At 41.1% G+C, this 20,082-nt stretch overlaps 1 protein-coding gene across 10 annotated transcripts in view; it reads left to right on the top strand.

The window, feature by feature from the left end:
* The window catches only part of Cspp1 (centrosome and spindle pole associated protein 1), a 164,833-nt gene that overhangs the window by 2,150 nt on the left and 142,601 nt on the right, over window positions 1-20,082 (top strand). For all 10 annotated transcript variants that reach the window (XM_045143285.1, XM_045143289.1, XM_045143287.1 and 7 more), the window contains exons 2-3: window positions 10,373-10,481; window positions 14,328-14,427. In XM_045143285.1, the coding sequence (XP_044999220.1) occupies window positions 10,383-10,481; window positions 14,328-14,427 (199 nt within the window). In that variant the 5' untranslated portion in view covers window positions 10,373-10,382. The remainder of the gene's footprint in view (window positions 1-10,372; window positions 10,482-14,327; window positions 14,428-20,082) is intronic.

The raw sequence follows: 20,082 nt of genomic DNA on the forward strand, positions 1-20,082 counted from the left end.
CCACCCTGAGACTACATAGTGAATTCCAGGTCAGTCTGGGCTAGAGTGGGACCCTACTTTGAAAAAACAAAAACAAAAAATAATAGAAATGGTTTCATATTTTTATTCTCTCTGAGTTCACTGTTTTCCCCAGCAACATAGTATTTTGTATTTTAATTTTTTGATATATATTTTTATTTTTTATTTTTCATTCTAGCCCAGGCTGACCTATGTTACTCCCTGGCCTCAAGTTCACAGCGATCCTCTACCTCTGCCCCCAAGTGTTTAGATTAAGGCATACATCGTGCTTGGTTTTATTTTTTATTTAGAATTTTAATCCACGAATATTCATTCTTTTTTTAAAAACTTATTTATTTGAGAGGGAGAGGGTGGGCATGCCAGGACTTCCAACCACTGCAAATGAACTCCAGGTGCATGTGTCACCCTGCGCATCTGGCTTATGTGGGTCCTGGAGCTTCGAACCAAGGTCCTTTGGCTTTGCAGGCAAATGCTTTTTAACAACTAAGCCATCTTCCCAGCCCTCATTCATTCTTATATTTTTATTTATTTGGAGGAGAGAGAGGGAGAGAATGGGTGCGCCAGGTCCTCCAGCCACTACAAATGAACTCCAGACATGTGTGCCCCATTGTGCATCTGGCTAACATGGGTCCTGGGGAATCGAACCTGGGCCCTTTGGCTTTGCATGTAAATATCTTAACTGCTAAGCCATCTCTCGAGCCCAATTCTTTTAAAAAATATTTTTAGCCAGGCATGGTGGTACATGCTTTTAATCCCAGCACTTGGGAGGTAGAGGTAGGAGGATCACTGTGAGTTCAAGGCTACCTTGAGACTACATAGTGAATTCCAGAATAGCCTGGGCTAGAGTGAAAACCTACCTTGAAAAAAAATTAAAAAATATTTATTTTAGAGCCGGGCATGGTGGCGCACACCTTTAATCCCAGCACTTGGGAGGCAGAGGTAGGAGGATCGCCAAGAGTTCGAGGCTACTCTGAGACTACATAGTGAATTCCAGGTCAGCCTGAGCCAGAGTGAGACCCTACCTCGAAAAAACAAACACACAAACAAATATATATATATATATATATATATATATATATATATATATATATATTTATTTATTTATTTTAGAGAAAGAAGCAGAGAGACGGGGAGAGACAAACAGACAAGACCAAGGCCTTCAGCTGCTGTAAATGAATTACAGACACATGTGTCACCTTGTGCATCTGGCTTACATGGGTCCTGGGGAATCGAACCTGGGTCCTTTGGCTTCACAGGGAAACAACTGCTAAGCCATCTCTCCAAACCTTTCTTTCATATATATATATTTATTTATTGAGACTGTTTCTGGCCTAGACAGTATAGGCTGGGCTGGAACTCATATAGCCAAGGTTACTATTGAATTCATGGTGATCCTTTTGCCTTAGTTTTCCAAATGCTGATATTACAGGCATGTACCACCACATTCAGCTCCTATATTAGTTAGGGTTCTCTACAGGAACAGAGCTGATAGAAGGAATGTGTATTGTAAAGGGGATTTTTTTAATTAGCTTACAGGATTTGGGCTGGACAGTCCAACACTGGCTGTCTACAGGCTGGAGAATTTGAGATCCTGAGCTACTCAGTCAGGAGGCTGGATGCCTCAACTGTCCTAATCTGGCACTAAAGGCCTGGAAGATTCTTGGAGAGCTGCTGATCTTCAGTCCACACTGGAAGGCCAACCAAGCTGGGTTCCAGTGTCATGAAGGATGGCAGGAAAGGATAGTTGCTTGCACCAGCAAAAGGCCCTGTGTTCTCTTGGATCTTCCTTCCTGGAAGTGCCCCCACAGACCTCAAGAGGCTAGTCTGTTACTTGATCCCTAATCTGATCAAGTAGACAACAGAATTTAACTATTACAGCTCCCAATAATAAAAATAATTATGTTTTTTCAGTGTAGAGTTTCACTTCAGCCCAAGCTGACCTGAAATTCACTGTGTCAGGCTGCCTCTGCCTCTGGAGTACTGGGATTAAAGGCTTGTGCCACCACACCTGGTAGGGTGGTTTGATTCAGGTGTCCCCCATAAACTTAGGTGTTCTGAATGCTAGGTTCCAAGCTGATGGAGATTTGGGAATTAATGCCTCCTAGAGGCAAGTATATTGTTAGGGGCAGACTTATGGGTGTTATAGCCAGTTCCCCCTTGCCAGTATTTGGCACATACTCTTGTTGCTATTGTCCATCTTATGTTGGCCAGGGGGTGATGTCCACCTCTGCTTATGCCATCATTTTCCCCTGCCATCATGGAGTTCCCCCTTGAGCCTGTAAGCCAAAATAAGCCTCTTTTCCCCAGAAGCTGCTTTTGGTTGGATGTTTTCTACCAGCAGTGTGAGGGTTGCTGATAGATACCTGTGTGGCTTTGGCCTTTTGGAGCTGATTTTCAAGAGGAATGTGAAAGGATTTGAATCCTTGGCCTCAGAGATGCCTTGCAATGCTGTAAGTACAGCTTGATGGGCTATTCTGGTCAAAGTTGAAAGACCTGAAGACAGTAAGAACTGTGTACTGTGAGGTTTGGCTTATGAGGGTGAAAACTTTTCTGCTTGGACTGGGGTAGCAGTTTGTGTGAGAAGCTTGCTGTTTTGCCCCTGTCCTGAGAAGTTGTGCAGGGTTGCTTTGCATAGAAATGAACTGGTGAGAGCAGAGGGATATGGCACAGAAAATATGAAATCTTTGGGTGAACTGCTGTCCATTCAGCTGCAATCGAGAGATTACAACCTTTGAGACTGGGCCAACTGACCTGTATTGGGGCAATAGGAAGAATGTAATGTAGATGCTTCTGAAGGGGTCTGAGTGCTCAAGGAGTGTCCTGTGTTCTTCAAAACATCTGCTTTATTTCCTCCGGATTAACAAACTGGCACCCTATCTGGTATTGTGGAGTATAAGAAATACAGGAAAGAGGGGGTCATTGAGTTTGCAACAGTCTTATGTTTTGGAAATGGCCATGGGCAGTGTGAAGCAGGTTTGTTGGTTGCCTGCATGGAGACCCAATGGGGCCATGAGGATGAACCATGGATTGCAGTGGAGACCCAGTGGAGATGCGGGGACCATGAGATGGCTGCTAAGGAAAGCTGCCGGCCCCGATGAAGTTTTCCAGGACTGTGAGTAGCCTAGCTGGAGGGGCAGAATTGGAATGCCAGAGACTTACTGCTGGTTAGAATTATCAAACTTGGGGATTTGTCACTGGCTACATTTGTTGGACTTGAAGCTACAGAGTTTGATGTTTGCCCTGGTTGTTTTAAATCTTGTATTGGTTGAATATTTCTTTGCTATGCCCAGTACCATCTTTTGAAGTGTGAATGTTTATTCTTAGCCATTATGGGTTTTTCTTTTGTGAGGTTATTTTTTGCTATTATGGCCCAGTTAAAGGACCTTGGACTATGGGGATGTATGAACCTCATTGGAATTGATAAAAACTATGGGGACTTTTTTTTTTTTTTTTTTTGCTTTTTTTTGGAGGTAGGGTCTCACTCTAGTCCAGGCTGACCTGGAACTAACTATGTAGTCTCAGGGTGGCCTCAAACTCACGGTGTTCCTCCTACCTCTGCCTCCCGAGTGCTGGGATTAAAGGCTTGCGCCACCACGCCCGGCATCTATGGGGACTTTTAAAGTTAGATGAATGCATTGCATTTTACATCATGTATGGTTATCTGTTTATGGGGGCTAGGGGTAAAATGTGATGTTTTGATTCAGGTGTCCACCATAAACTTAGCTGTTCTTAGTGCTAGGTTCCCAGCTGTTGGAGATTTGGGAATTAAAACCTCCTGGAGGGAATGTATTGTTGGGGGTGGTCTTATGGGTGTTATAGCTAGTTTCCCCTTGTCAGTATTTGGCACACTCTCCTGTTGCTATTGTCTACCTTATGTTGGCCAGGGGATAATGTCCACCCTCTGCTCATGCCATCGTTTTTCCCTGCCATTGTGGACTTCCCCCTCAAGCCTGTAAGCCAAAATAAACCTTTTTCCCAGAAGCTGTTCTTGGTTGGGTGATTTCTACCAGCAATGTGAACTTGACTCCATCACCTGGCAAAAATATTTTATTTATTTGAGACTGGCGAGAAGAACCAGAAAGGCAGAGGCAGATAGAGAATGAGCATGATAGGGCCATCAGCTGTTGCAAACAAACTCCAGACATATGTGCCACCTTGTGCATCTTGCCTACCTGGTGTTGCAGTCAGGTTTGCATTGCTGGGAACATCTAAGTTTGTGGGGGATGCCTAAATCAAGCCGCACATGTGTATTGGGGGGATTTGAACCTGGGTCCTTAGGCTTCACAGGTAAGCACCTTAACCACTAAGCCATCTCTCTAGCCCCCAAGATTTTTTTTTTTTTTTTTTTGGCTTTTCAAAGTAGGTGCTTACTATAGCCCATGCTAACCTGGAATTCATTATGTAGTTCAGGGTGCCCTCAAACTCATGGCAGTCCCCCTACCTCTGTTTCCCAGGTGCTAGGATTGGAAGCGTGTGCCACCATGCCTGGCTTAAGTGACTTTTTTTATTGACATTTCCATACTTAAATAGATATAAACCATAATTCCTTTCCTGCTTCCACTTTCCCCTTCACAAGTCCAATCTCCATCATATCCCATCCTTCTCTCAATTAGTTTCTCTTTATTTTGGTGTCATTATCTTTTCCTCCTATTATGAGGGTCTTGTGAAGATAGTGCTGGGCACTGCAACGTCATGGATATCAAGGCCAATTTGTGTCTGAATAATTGCATTGTAAGGAGTCCTATCCTTCCTTTGCCTCTTACATTCTTTCTGCCACCTCTTCCATAATGGACCCTGAGGCTTGAAAGGTATGATAGAGAACACTTTTCCGTTACTTCTCAGCACTGTGGTGTGTTTTGTGTCATCCCAGTGGTCCCCACCATCTGAAAAGCGAAGGGTCTCTAACCAAAAGTAAGAGTAGCATCAATACATAGGTATGAATGTTAAGAAAAGAGCTTGCAGGGCAGTTTGGTGAGCATAGTATATGCACTTAGCTAGACAAGAGCAGGTGTTACATTCCTAAGGGCTCATAACCTCCTCTGCCATAGGCTTTTGAATAGGTTTTCAGTATCAGGCATAGTTGCTGTCTCCTGGAGTGGACCTCCAGTCCAAGTAAAGAGCGGTTGGCTTCCCCCATAACAGACATACCACTATTGCGTCTGTTGGCTCATTTGGTCTGGCTGGCCAAACTTAAGATTTGCATTGTCCACTGTTTTCACCACTGATGACTTCTGTCTCCCATAGGGCTATGTGCAACATAGCTTTTTCCAGCTTTCTGTTATAGGTCAGCTCCAGTTTGATTTCCCAGTGACCTTGTAGTCAAAGCATGTGGAGTCCTCAGCAACACGGTCTTACCAGGAGCCTCAACCATGGCCTGTAATGTTTTGGGAGTATCAGTGAACCCCCTGGCCAACAACTCACTGGAAGGTATCCCATCCTTGGCACTGGAAGTTTTCTAGTAACGGTCTATGTCTTCTAGGTGTGCCATTATTAAAAAAAAAAAGTAGGTTTTCATATGGCTTATTCATAAGAGCGTGAATTTTGATTGATCTCCCCATCCTTCTTTTACTCAATCTTTTCCCCTGGCCTCATTTAGGTCATGGCACCCCCAGTAATATGTTCATCTACTTAAATATATGGAATGCCATCTCCTTAAGTCCTCCCCTCACTTCCCTCCCATGTAACCCCTTTCTAGTTTATTGGCCTTTGCTATTAGTTTTTACTCTAGCTCATGTGTAAGTCTAAACATCTGTAGCTAGGATCCATATGTGAGAGGAAACATGTGATATTTGGCTTTCTGGACCTAGGTTATATCACTTAGTATAATCCTTTTCAGATCTACCCATTTCCCTCCAAATTTCATTTTTCTTTACCACTGAATAGAACTCCATTGTGTAAATGTACCAGTCCAAGAACAGGGGATGTTTTTCCCTCCCTCCCTCCCTCCCTTCCTTCCTTTTTTCTATCCTTCCTTCCTTTATCTTTCTTTTTTCTTCTTTCTCTCTCTCTCTCTCTCTTTTTTTTTTTTGAGGTAGTGTCTCACTTTACCTAGCATTCAGAACATCTAAGTTTGTGGGGGATGCCTAGGGTAGCCCTGGAATTCACTATGTAGTCTCAGTGTGGCCTTGAACTCACAGTAATCTTCCCAACTCAGCCTTCCAAGTGCTGGGATTTAAGGGATGTGCTACCATGCCTGGCTCCATTTTTAAAATTGACTTCGATATTTTCTCTCTTGAGTGTTTTAAAGTTTTTCTTGGTTAGGTTTATTCCAAGGTTCTTTTCTTTTCTTTTCTTTTCTTTTCTTTTCTTTTCTTTTCTTTTCTTTTCTTTTCTTTTCTTTTCTTTTCCTTTCTTTCTTTCTTTCTTTCTTTCTTTTTCCTTCCTTCCTTCCTTCCTTCTTCCCTCCCTCCCTCCCTCCCTCCCTCCCTCCCTCCCTTTCTTTCTTTCTTTCAACATTTGTGAATGGGAGTGATTCCCTGATTTCATCCTCAGCATGTTTGTTGTTAGTATATAGGAAAGCTACTGATTTCTGTGTGCTAACTTTGTATTGGGACATGTTGCTAAAAGTGTTTACCAGCTTTACGGATTTCTGATAGAATCTTTAGGGTTCTTTATGTATAGAATCATACCATCTTAAATAATGATAATTTAATCTCTTCCTTTCCAATTTATATCTTTTATGTGTGTCTCTTATTGCTATAGTTAAGACTTCTAATACTATGTTAAATAAAAGTGGGGACAGTGGACACCCTTGTCTTGTTCCTAATTTTAGTGGAAAGCTTCAAGTTTTTCCCCATTCAGTATTATGTTGGCTGTAGGCTTGTCATAAATAGCCTTTGTTAAACTGACTGTGTTTGCTGAATATAAAACTAATTAATAAAAAAATAAAAATAAATAGCCTTTATTGTGTTGAGATATGTTCCTTCTATTTCCAGAAGAAACTGTATTATGCTGTCCCCCCACATCGCACCCAGGCAGGCTGGGTGAGGGGGAAGCAGAGCTAGAAAAGCTGAGTGGGTCCCAGGTAGAGACAGAAAGAAGACAGCAGCCTTTATAGGCAAGGGGAAGTCCCAATTGATTTTAGATTTGGAGGGTTAATCCCAGAGCCCACCCATCTTGGCCAGTCAGCTCACCTGAGCCAGCTTATTTGGGCCATCTCTCTAGGTAGCATGCTAGACTGTGGATAGCAAGGGACGTTGTAGACTAGTCTAGATCAGTCACAAGTTCCATTTCTGCCAAGAGTTTCATTCTTCTGCCAGGGCGAGTTGTCATATGGAGTGTCATCTTGTTCTTTCCAGGCCTCAACCTCTAACTGATACTGCCTAAAAGGAGCTAGCTTTCTCTTGTCCTCCTTCAAAGTGAAGGCCTTATGCTTGCTAGGCAGGGCTCTACCACTGAGTTACACCTCCAGGCTCTGGGCTGTAACTTACTAATAAACAAAACCTCAAATCAAATTACTACTGGTGGATGCAATTGGTAGATGAATCACAAGAAGCACCAAGTGGAAGATGCGACACAAAGGCCTGCATATTGTGTATGATCCATTTACTTGAAACTTGCAGCTTAGTTTGGGGTTGGGATTGACTAGTCGCAAAGGGAAGTGAGGAACTTCTTGGTGTTACTGACCCTATGAGTACTAACGCTCTCCAGCAGAAAAGCTCCTATTAAAAAAAAAAAAAGAAGGGTATAGTGGTACACACCCTTAATGTCAGCTCTCAGAGGCCAACATAGGAGAATCGCTGTGAGTTCTAGACCAGTTTGGGCTTGAGTGATACCCTATCTTGGAATCACCCCCCAACAAAAAAAGGGAGGTAGCCTGTAGGGGAGAGAAACTGAAGCTGAGAGGTACATAACTTTTCATAGCATAGCATCTAATGTAAGCAGGGAACCAGTCTTGATGTCATTGCACAGCAAGATGGCTCAGTGGTTAAAGGTACTTGCTTGAAAAGCCTGGTGGCCTGGGTTTGATTTCCCAGTATCTACATAAAGCCAGATGCACATTGTGGCACATGCATCTGGAGTTTGTTTGCCCTGGCATGCCCATTCTCTCTCTCTCTCTCTCTCTCTCTCTCTCTCTCTCTTTTCTCTTTGCTTTCAAATAAATGAATAATACTTTGCAAATGTGGATAGAAGATAAGGTGATTGTGTTAACAACTATTGAAGTCATAAAAGCAAAATAATGACATGCAGTTTTTACCTTGGTATGGGTTTTGAACTGGTGAGAGAAAAGTGAATTGCAAGGCCACTGTTGAGTCAATTGACATGGGACAATAGATTAGATTTGAAAAATCATCTTGAGCCAGGCATGGTGGCGCATGCCTTTAATCCTAGCACTCAGGAGGCAGAGGTAGGAGGATCGCCATGAGTTCGATGCTAGTTTAAGATTACATAGTGAATTCCAGATCAGCCTGGGCTAGAGTGAGACCCTACCTCAACCTAGGCCCCCCCCACAAAAAAAGATTCAGTTGGAGGTAATAATAGATCAGTAGATGAGCACTTGCTTAGCATGCCATGAGGCCCTAGATTCAATCCCTAGTACTAAAAAAAAGAAATAATAATAACATTTATAAAGTTGATAATTAGCTGGGCATGGTGGTGTACGCCTTTAATTCCAGTACTTGGGAGGCTGAGGTAGGAGGATCGCTGGGAGTTTGAGGCCAGTCTGAGACTGCATAGTGAATTTTAGGCCAGCCTGGGCTAGGGTGAGACCCCCATCTTGAAAAACCAAAAAAAAAAAAAAAAAAAAAAAAAAGTCAAGTTGATAGTTATATTGAGGCCACTGAAGAAAATAACCCAATTCTCCCCTCATCCTCACCTGGTGATGCCAATTGAATCCAGAGCCTTGTGCATGCTAGGCAGGTGTTTAAGCGTTGAGTGTTGAGGAGCTGTAAATATCACTGGCTCCAGCTCAATTTTTTTTTTTCCCTAGGTAGGGTCTCTCTCTAGCTCTGGCTGACCTAGAATTCACTCTGTAGTCTCAGGGTGGCCACGAATTTACAGCGATCCTCCTACCTCTCTGCCTCCTAAGTGCTGGAATTAAAGGTCTGTGCCACCATGCCCGGCTGTTGTTTTGTTTTTTGAAGTAGGCTTTCTCCTCCTGCCTCTGCCTCCCCAGTGCTGGGATTAAAGGTGTGTTTGCACCACCATACTCTAGCTAATTTTTTATTTTTTATTTTTGTTTTTCGAGGCAGGGTCTCACTCTGGCGCAGTCTGACCTGGAATTCATATTGTAGTCTCAGGGTGGCCTTGAACTTACAGTGATCCTCCTACCTGGGATTAAAGGCATGCACCACCATGCCTGGCCTCCAGCTAATTCTTTAAAAAAAACTACACCAAAAAGGGCTATGATAGTCGTGATCCACTCTATAAGTTTTAGAGAAATGGCCTTGTACATATAAGCACAAGATTAAGCAAGTAGGGCAAAATCTTACCAACGGGGAATTGGTGAAGAATGTACAAGTGTTCTTGGTATTTTTTTTAACTTTTTTGGTAAGTCGTTTGTTATCTCCAAATAGCTAAGAACATTTTTCAGATAAAAACTTTTGTCTTAAAGAATAAAGTTCTATTTTGCTTTTTTCCCCCACTTGTGTGTATATGTTCATATGTGTGTGAACGCATATGCATGCTTGTGGAGACTAGAGGTAGATACTGGGTGTCTTCCCGAGTTACTCTCCACCTTACTCTTCGAGGCAAAGTCTCTCTCTGAACTTAGAAATTCACTTCTTCAGCTAGACTAGTAGCCAGAGAGCCTAGGGATTTTGTTGTTTTGCCTCCCAGTGCTGGGATTGTAGGCATTGCTACCATGCCCAGCATTTTGCACGAGTACTGGGGATCCATCCGCAGGCCCTCTTGCTTCAACAACAAGCACGTAGCCAACCCTCTTTTGTTTCTTGGTTAGGTAAGTGAATATGGATTGGTGGTACTTAATTTCAATTTCAAGTTTTTTTTTGAGGTAGGGTTTTACTGTAGCCCAGGCTGATTTAGGAATTCACTATGTAGTTTCATGGGGTCTCGAACTCACTGCGATCAAGTGTTGGGGTTAAAGGCATGCACCACCATGCCTGACTCATTTCTTATTACTGTATATTAATTGTTCAGAGTAATGGGTTTCACTGTGATAACTTTTGCATATAATGAACTTTCATCATATTTCTTTTTAGATACCTTAAATTATGTCTTGTGGGTTGCAAAGGAAGAGGCAGACATTTATGATCACTCTTAAGTTTGAATTTCTCAGTTTAATAAGTGAGATTGAATACTAAATGTGGCCCAATACTTCACTTAAATAATTAGGCTAAAAATACTAAAATATTGTTGTGCTCATTGAAGTCTTTTTGTCTTCCTTTTTGTCCAGAATCTCCAAAATGGCCAATAATTTGGATGAGTTTATTGAAGAGCAAAAAGCCAAACTGGCTAAAGACAAAGCAGAATTGGAAAGTGATCGGCCTTATATGGAAATGAAGGTAAAGTCAACAATTGTCTTGCATCATGTGTATTAAGATTGCCTCTGAAGCCGTGTATGTGCAAATGCAAATCACCACTTCCACACACGAGAGTCTTCAAAGTGCGGTTTATATATTGGCATTCGTGGGTCATCCGACTCTAAACATGATTTGAATGCATTTTTTTTCCTTTGCGGTGTTTTATGTCTCACAGTATTTACCTTTTTTTTGTTGGACTTTAATGCATAATTATGTGCTTTATAAAATAATTAGGAGACAAAACTTCCAGAATATGAGAACGGATGTAAAAACAAATTCTCATATCCTCTGTGAAAGTTTTTTCATTTTGACAGTAGAGTGATTCACCAGCTTAACACATACCAAATTTAGCAAGTAGCAATTTCAGCAAAAAAACTTTGTGCTAGGTACCATAGTAGGCTCTGAGGATTCTGTATTGATCCAGACAGATGCCATTTCTCATAGACTCAGTGTTTTTAGTTAGATATGACATGTATATTAGTATGTATCATGTGTTCTGTTCTAAGAGAAAACTGTATTTGTTTGGCTTGCACAAGTCATTTCTGGCTTACCTGTTGTCCCAATGTCTCATTTGGCTTAGCATTTGACCTGCACAAAGATATCCAAATTGAGATGCTAAATAATTTGGACATTCTAATCATAAATTTTACTTACTCAACATTTAATGAGTACTAACTACAGACAAGAAGACATAGTCTTAAAAGGTGGGGGTTTGGGAGATAAGTCAGTCAGTAAAGTACTTGTTTTGTAAGCATACGACCTGAGTTCAATCCCAAGAACGTATGAAAAGAGCTGGGCATGGTGGTGCACACCTTAAGCCCAACACTGGGATGGCAGAGACAGGTGGGTCCCTGGGGCTTGGTATTCAGTCAGTCTAGATTACTTGGTGAATTTCAGACCCATGAGAGACTCTGCTGAAGAACAGTGCCCGTGTTCTGTGTTAACCTCTGGTTTCCATATGTGCATACATACATGTGCACCTGCACACTTACACACACACGTACACATTCAAAGCTATGTTTAATAATAATCTATTTATTTATATATTTATGTATGTATGTGTGAGAGAGGAAAAGAGGGAGAGGGAGAGAGGGAGGGAGAGACAGACAGAAAGATAGACAGAGAGAAAGAGAAAGAATGAGCATGCCAGGGCCTTGTAAATGAACTCCAGATGCATGCACCACTTTATGCATCTGCTTTACGTGGGTAATGGACAATCAAACCCAGGCCATCAGGCTTTTTTTTTTTTTTTTTTTTGTTGTTTTTTGATTTTTTGAGGTAGGGTCTCACTCTAGCCCAAGCTGACCTGGAATTCACTATGTAGTCTCAGGGTGGCCTCGAACTCACAGCAATCCTCCTACCTCTGCCTCCCGAGTGCTGGGATTAAAGGCGTACGCCACCACGCCCGGCGGTCCATCAGGCTTTTCAAGCGAGCACCTATAATTGCTGAATCTTCTCTCCAACCCATCATAATAATCTTTGAAATAAGTCCTTTTTTTGTTTGGTTTTTCAAGGTATGGTCTTACTCTAGCCCAGGCTGACCTGGAATTCACTATGTAGCCTCAGGCTGGCCTCAAACTCATGGTGATTTTCCTAACTCTGCCTCCTGAGTGCTGGGATTAAAGGCCTGTGTCATTATGCTCAGCAAGTTCTTTTTTTGGTCTTACTCTAGCCCAGGCTGACCTGGAACTTATCTATGCTGGCCTTGAACTCATGGTGATCATCCTCCATCTTCTGAGTGCTGTAATTAAAGGCATGAGCTACCATGCCTTTCTTGAGATATGTACTTTCCATTGTAATTTTCCAGATGAGTAAACTGAAACTTGGGCAAACTAAATAGTGAGATAAAGGTGTAGAGTTAGGGGTTATGCAAACATGTTGGCTGGAGTTTGGATCCCCAGCACCCATAGAAAGCTGCTCTCAAAAGTAGTGTTTATTTTAGGTGTGGTGGTGCAAGCCTTTAATCCCAGCACCCAGGAGGCAGAGGCAGGAGGATCGCCATGAGTTTGAGGCTACCTTGAGACTACATAGTGAATTACAGGTCAGCATGGGGCTAGAGTGAGACTCTACCTCAAAAAACAAAAACAGAAACAAAAGGGCTGGAGAGATGGCGTAGCGGTTAAGCGCTTGCCTATGAAGCCTAAGGACCCCAGTTCGAGGCTCGATTTCCCCAGGACCCACGTTAGCCAGATGCACAAGGGGGCGCATGCATCTGGAATTCATTTGCAGTGGCTGGAAGCCCTGGCGCACCCATTCTCTCTCTCACTCTCTATCTGCCTCTTTCTCTCTCTGTCACTCTCAAATAAATAAATAAAAAAAACAATCTTAAAAAAAAAAAAAAAGAAACAAAAAAAAGTAGTGTTTTGCTGGGTGTGGTGGCTCACACTTTTAACCCAGCTCTCAAGAGGCTAAGGTAGAAGGATTGCTTTGAGTTTGAGGCCTGCCTGGGCTAGAGTGAGTTCCAGGCCAATCTGTACTAGAGTGAGACCCTGACTCAAAAAACAAACAAAAAAATGGTATTTTCATCTGCATTCCCAATGTATCTATGGCAAGGGAGGAGGACTTCAGAGAATCCTAAAGCTCACAGGTCAGCTACATCTGGCCTTCCCAGCAGCAACCATAAGAGTGACGGTGTCTCAGACAAGGTAGGAGAGGGCTGACCCTGCACGGTTGTTCTCTGACCTTCACATATGTAATATGGCATGCTTGTACACGCATACACACCCACACACACCCACACATACAAATGCACAAATAAAGATGACCGTTGGCAGCCTGACTCAAATGCTTGTTCTCTTAAGCCACCATCCTTGGTTGTCTTCCTCTTATAATAATCTGCCATGTCTTAAGAGTTATACTAAGAGCTTGGTATGTGTCATTTCCTTAAGCCATAACATCCTTGTGAAATAGAGGCATTTTATTTGTTGTAGAGATCAGTGGTTAAAGGTGCTTGCTTGCCAAGCCTGCTGGCTTGAGTTCAGTATCTCAGCACCCATGTAAAGCTGGATCTAAAGTGGAGTATGAGTGGGGCACACGTGTGCACACAAACAGACACAGATAATAAAAAGTTTAGCCAGATATGGTGGTGCATGCTTTTAATCCCAGAGCTCAGGAGGAAGAAGTAGGAGGATCACTGTGGGTTCCAAGGCCACCTGGGACTGTAGAGAGTTCCAGGTCAGCCTGAGTGAGACAAAAATAAAAAAACAAAAAACAAACAAACAAACAAAAAAACAAAAAAACCCCTTTAAAATAAGAAAGTAAAGCTCAAAGAAGTTAGATAGTTTGCCTAGGTAGACACAGGGGTGATCATTGTTTCAAAGTATGGGGTCTTAATTGCTGTCTGGTACTGAGGGTGTGTTCAATACTTTGGAGTACATAAATAACATTAAATGTGGCTTTATTATATCCCTTGTTCTAGTACATAAATAATGCTTAATTGTTAGTTCAATAAGCCTTGTATTCCTTCCCCCAGTGTTCTGGGTTTCTTAATCAAGCTCTGATTTTTCTTTCTAGTTTTTCTTTCATAGCTCAACCTTACACTTCAGTCTCTTCTGTGATATACTGTGTAATTTTGTCAAGATACTTAAGTTTAAAAGTTTTTTTTTTTTTTCTGAGGTAGGGTCTTACTCTAGCTCAGGCTGACCTAGAATTCACTAAGTAGTCTCAGGGTGGCCTTGAACTCATGGTGACCCTCCTATCTCCTCTGTCTGCGAGTACTGGGATTAAAGGCATGTGCCACCACACCCAGCTTAAGTTTAATAAGCTTTGAGGTGATTTGTATATTTTGTAGAGTTCTTTCCTGATTTGTAAATATTTTGTCTCTTGCAGGGAAAGGCATCAGAGAAGCTTTCTGAAAATAGTAAAATACTAATCTCCATGGCTAAAGAAAACATACCACCCAACAGTCAACAGCCCAAGGGTTCCTTAGGTATGATGTTAGATGTGTTAAACTGATTTTAAGATAACCATAGGATGGCATTGTGTAAAAGGTTTGTCTTGCCAGAAAAAAATACCTTGAGGGCTGGAGAAATGGCTTAGCCATTAAGTGCTTGCCTGTGAAGCCTAAGGACCTAGTTCGAGGCTCAATTCCCCAGGACCTATGTTAGCCAGATGCACGAGGGGGTGCATGTGTCTGGAGTTCGTTTGCAGTGGCTGGAAGCCCTGGTGTGCCCATTCTCTCTCTCTCTGCCTCCTCCTCTCTCTCTGTCACTCTCAAATAAATAAATAAAAATGAACAAAAAAAATTTTTTAAAAGTACCTTGAAATTCTAGTAACTTTACTTTCTGGAATCTTATGTGTGTCTACATAGGTTGCATATGAAATAGAACTCATACTGAGAACTTTGTACCTGTTTCATTGATAGTACTTTGATTATGATTTGTGGAGATAATACCAGCAAGTATGTGTAACACAACTCAAAATTGTAAAATTTGAATAAAATTTTTGTGTGTTTATGTGTGCATGATAGACAAACTTGTTTGTTGAATAAAAATGGTAAATTTTTGTTGAAAAAAAATTAAAGAAACATAAATAAAACATATAAACTGTTAGTTGGTTAGGACCAGCCCTTGATTATTAATGACCACATTTTCATTTTTAAAGAAGTTAATAATATGGCCATGCTGATTTTATTTTATTTTTTGGTTTTTTGAGGTAGGGTCTTGCTCTAGCCCAGGCTGACCTGGAACTCACTAGTAGTCTGAAGGTGGCCTTGAACTCACAGTGATCCTACCGCTCTATTTCTGCCTTCCAAGTGCTGGGATTAAAGGTGTGTGCCTCCATGCCCAGTCATGCTGATTTTTAAAAAAAGTTTATTTATTTGAGAGAAAGAGGCACATCAGTTTATCTTTGTGTGTGTGTGCGGAGAGAGAGATGAGAGAATGAATGAGAGAGAATGAGAGAGAGAGAATGGGTGCACCAAAAACTCTACCCCCTGAAAATGAACTCCAGATGAATGTACTTATGTGCATCTGGCTTTACATGGGTACTGGGGAATTGAACCCCAGTCCTTAGGCATTGCCGGCGAGTGCTTTAACTACTAGACCGTCTCTCTAGCCTTTTTTTTTCTCTCTTCATGGTAGGGTCTCACTGTAGCTCAGGTTGCAGTCTCAGGTTGGTCTCCAACTCACAGTAATCCTCATACCTCTGCCTGTTGAGTACTGAGATTAAAGGTGTGTGCCATTATGCCTGGCCCATACTCATCTTTTAGACGATCTTTAAAAAGAATATATATATATATATATATATTTATATTTGTATTTGTATTTGTATTTATATTTATATTTACATTTATATTTATAAATAAAAAGAGGCAGATGGGGGAATGGGCCTCTAGCCACTGCAAAGGAACTTCAGACACACATGTGTTACCTTATGCATCTGGCTCATGTGGATACTGGGGAATCAAACTTGGGTTGATTATCTTTTGGTATGAAGTATTTGGAAACTTTTTACTATAGTTTAGCTTTTTGACATACTTGTACATTTTTATTTTAAGAAAATATATGAATTTAAAAGATAATATTGGGGCTGGAGAGATGGTTAAAGCACTTGCCTGCAAAGCTTAATGACCCAGGTTCAATTTTCTGGTACCCACATAAAGCCAGTTAAATCTGGAGTTCACTTGCAGTCTTTAGAGGCCCTTGCATGCCCATTCTCTTTGATTTTGTCTCTTTCTCTCTGCTTACAAATAAATACAAATACTGAAAAAAAAGGGGGGGGGGTTGGTGCTGGAGAGATGGCTTAGGGGTTATGGCACTTGTCTGCAAAGCCTAAATTCAAAATTGATATTTTATGTGATGAAAGTTTAATAGATGTTCCTCAAGCATTTAAGTCACTAAGTTTAGACAGGATCACTTTGAAATTCTGGGGTTATAGCTTGGTTTGATTGTGCTGTCATGCCTTTGTGACCTGGTATGATTTATTTAAAAGCTCTTATTTTACTAATGGATGTCAGTTTAACAAGATTGTTATGAGCAGTAATTTAATACATAAGTATTAGTTTTCCTTCATCTTTTATAGCTTCTGAAAGGTAGTTTTTTTATTTTTGACGCTTAAGAATTATTTTTTAAAATCTTTATTTGAGGGAGAGAGGAAGAGACACATATATAGAGAGAATGGGCATGCTAGGGCCTTTGCCACTGCAAATGAACTCCAGATGTATGCACCACTTTAGGTATCTGGCTTATGTGGGTACTGGAGAATTGAACCTGGATCCTTAGGCTTTGCAGGCCAGTTCCTTAAACCACTAAGCCATCTGTCCAGCCCAATAATTAATTTTTGATTATTTCATTTACAGGTGATAGAGAATTTAAAATACAATTTAAAGACAGCGACCTCTGCCTATTCTTGAATGGGTGTTAAGAGTGCTGGACTCAATGTTAAAGCAGTCCTACCTCTGCCTTTGTAGTTCTGAGATTTCATATGTGAGCTACCTTATCTAGCTAGTTGTTTTTTTTTTTTTTTAATTTTTAATTTATTTATTTGAGAGCGACAGACACAGAGAGAAAGACAGGTAGAGGGAGAGAGAGAGAATGGGCGCGCCAGGGCTTCCAGCCTCTGCAAACGAACTCCAGACGCGTGCGCCCCCTTGTGCATCTGGCTAACGTGGGACCTGGGGAACCGAGCCTCGAACCGGGGTCCTTAGGCTTCACAGGCAAGCGCTTAACCGCTAAGCCATCTCACCAGCCCTGTTTTTTCTTTTTGAGTTAAGTTTTATGTAGCCCAGGCTGTCCCTCAACTCACTATTATAGCCTGTGCTCCTGATTCTCCTGGCTCCATCTTCACAATGCTGGGATTACGGACATGAACCACCATGTCTAGTTTATGTAGTGCTGAGCATCAAACCCAGGGGCTTTGTGTATGTTAGGCAAACACTCTGCCAGTGGAGCTATATAGCCAACCATTAGTTTTGCTGTTTTTAAATTGCCTTATACATTTATCACTGGCTGTAAGAACTACTAATGTTTTAATAAAAATTTCTGAAGGTATGGGCTGGAGAGATGGCTTAGCGGTTAAGCGCTTTCCTGTGAAGCCTAAGGACCCCGGTTCAAGGCTCGGTTCCCCAGGTCCCACGTTAGCCAGATGCACAAGGGGGCGCACGCGTCTGGAGTTCGTTTGCAGTGGCTGGAAGCCCTGGCGCGCCCATTCTCTCTCTCTCCCTCTATCTGTCTTTCTCTCTATGTCTGCTGCTCTCAAATAAATAAATAAAAAAATGAACAAAAAATTAAAAAAAAATTTTCTGAAGGTAGGCTGGGCATGGTGGCACATAACTTTAATCCCAGCACTTGGGATGCAGAGGTCGGAAGATCACCATGAGTTTGAGACCACCCTAAGATTACATAGTGAATTCCATGTCAGCCTGGGCTAGAAAGAGACCCTACCTTGAGAAAAAAACCAAAAAAATTTGTGAAGGTCACCCTGTGTAGTTTTCACATTGATTTTTTAAAAAATTAATTTTGTAGTTAGCATGCAAAATAATGGCTTTCATCATCGGATCTTCATAATTGTGTTATCTGAATAATTTGTTTTCATTCATTCCCTTTCTCTATTGACCTCTCCTCTAGCTGGTTTCCTTTCTTCCCCCAGTTAATGCCCTCTTCTTTTCCATTACTCTTTTTCTTACCTATCCTAAGATCTCTTCCTCCCAATCATAATCTATTTTCTAGTTTAATGACATGCAAAACATATCTCCCCCCCACCACACAATTTTAAATCTAGTTTCCACATGTGAGAGAAAATATGTGGTATTTCTCTTTCTGAGTCTGGGGTATTTTCCTTAACAATTTCCCATTCCGTATTTTCCTACAAATTTCATGATTTTTTTTTTTTTCCAAGGTAGGGTCTCACTCTAGCCCAGGCTGACCTGGAATTCATTATGGAGTCTCAGGGTGGCCTCAAACTCACAGTGATCCTGGTACCTCTGCCTCCTGAGTGCTGGGATTAAAGGCATGCACCACCACATCTGGCTCATTGGCTTTTATTTTTATATATTTTCTTGGGGGTTTGGAGGGTGGGGGGAGAGAGAGAGAGAGAGAGAGAGAGAGAGAGAGAGAAAGAAAGAGTGTGCAAGTGTGTGTGTGTGTATGAGCATGCCTGGTCCTCCTGCCACTGCAAATGAACTCCAGATACTTGTGCCATTTTATGCAGCTGGCTGTTTGGAGGAGATCTTCTTGTTGAGCAGTCTACTCTTTAAGCTCAGTCCCCAGTACCACTCAGTGAAGAGGAAACACCCCTGTTACTTCAACATCAAATCATTCAAGATGCAGAAATACACTTAAAAAGTCAATTATAAGCCAGTGTAGTGGCGCAAGCTTTAATCCCAGCACTTGAGAGGCATAGGTAGGAGGATCATTGGAGTGGAAGGCCAGTTTGTGACTACAGAGTGTGCTCCAGGTCAGCCTGTTCTAGAGTAAGACCTTACCTCAAAAAAAAAAAAAAAAAAAAAAAAAGAAAGAAAGAAATGAAAAAGAAACAACTGATAAACTGAAATGAAGATGCTACTTAATGTGGGGGAGAGGAGGAAGAATACATACACCCCTCACCCCCCAAGAGAGGAAATATAACAAGTAACTAAAGAAAAAAATCATCCTCAAACAGAAAAAAATATGTACACAAACTTAGATGAATGTATGAAGGGAGCTAAAAAACACAAAAAAAAAATTAAAAAAGTGAACTATCCTGGCATGGTGGTGTACACCTTTAATCCCAACACTTTGTAGGAGGATTGCTGTGAGTTTGAGGCCAGCTTGGGACTACATAGTAAAGTCCAGGTCAGCCTGGGCTAGAGTGAGACCCTACCTTAAAAATAAAAAAAAAAATTAAAACAACAACAACAACAACAAAAGAGGTGTTAGAGCCATCTTCTGAACTAAATTATTTTTTCAGATGATTGCTTTACTTTTAATATTTTATTTATTTTAATGCTTATATTAGATTATGGCAAAATTTGAAGTTAGTGTAAAAATCTTAGAGAAATAAAAGGTTAAATTGTCACTAGCTATTACTTGTACTTTAAATTATCATTCCTTTTAACATATTTAATATTGGGTTTATGTATTACAAATGAAATCTGTACTGCTTTTGTAAGATTTTGTTTAGTTTGTTGTGAGTCAAACAGGTCTTTGTAGTGGCAATGCCTTTATGGCTGAAGCATGAGAGAGTATAGTGTTGTCATGTTTTTACAGATCATCTGCTTATGTAAAGGCCTGTAATTATTTCATATTTATCTTTTGATTATTTTTACATAATACTTTCTCATGGTAATATAGTTATGAAAAGAAGAAAGTAAATGTTTTATGGTAATTTGCCTTATGAATACTTTGTTAGAAGTTTAATTTTTTTATTTTTTCTCTTAGGTAGGGTCTCACTGTAGCTCAGGCTTACCTGGAACTCACTGTGTAGTCCCAGCTGGCAGTGGTCCTCCTGCCTATGCCTACCAAGTGCTGACATTAAAGGTGTGTGCAACTGTGCCTGGCCTAAATTAATTTTAAAATGATTGTATAGTTAGTTTTAAATATTTAACTTATAACTGTTCTAGAAACCAAATACTTACAATTGTTATAGTCCTGTAGCATAATATTAA

This window comes from Jaculus jaculus, chromosome 2 (genome assembly GCF_020740685.1).
Source record: "Jaculus jaculus isolate mJacJac1 chromosome 2, mJacJac1.mat.Y.cur, whole genome shotgun sequence".
Lineage (NCBI taxonomy): Eukaryota > Metazoa > Chordata > Mammalia > Rodentia > Dipodidae > Jaculus > Jaculus jaculus.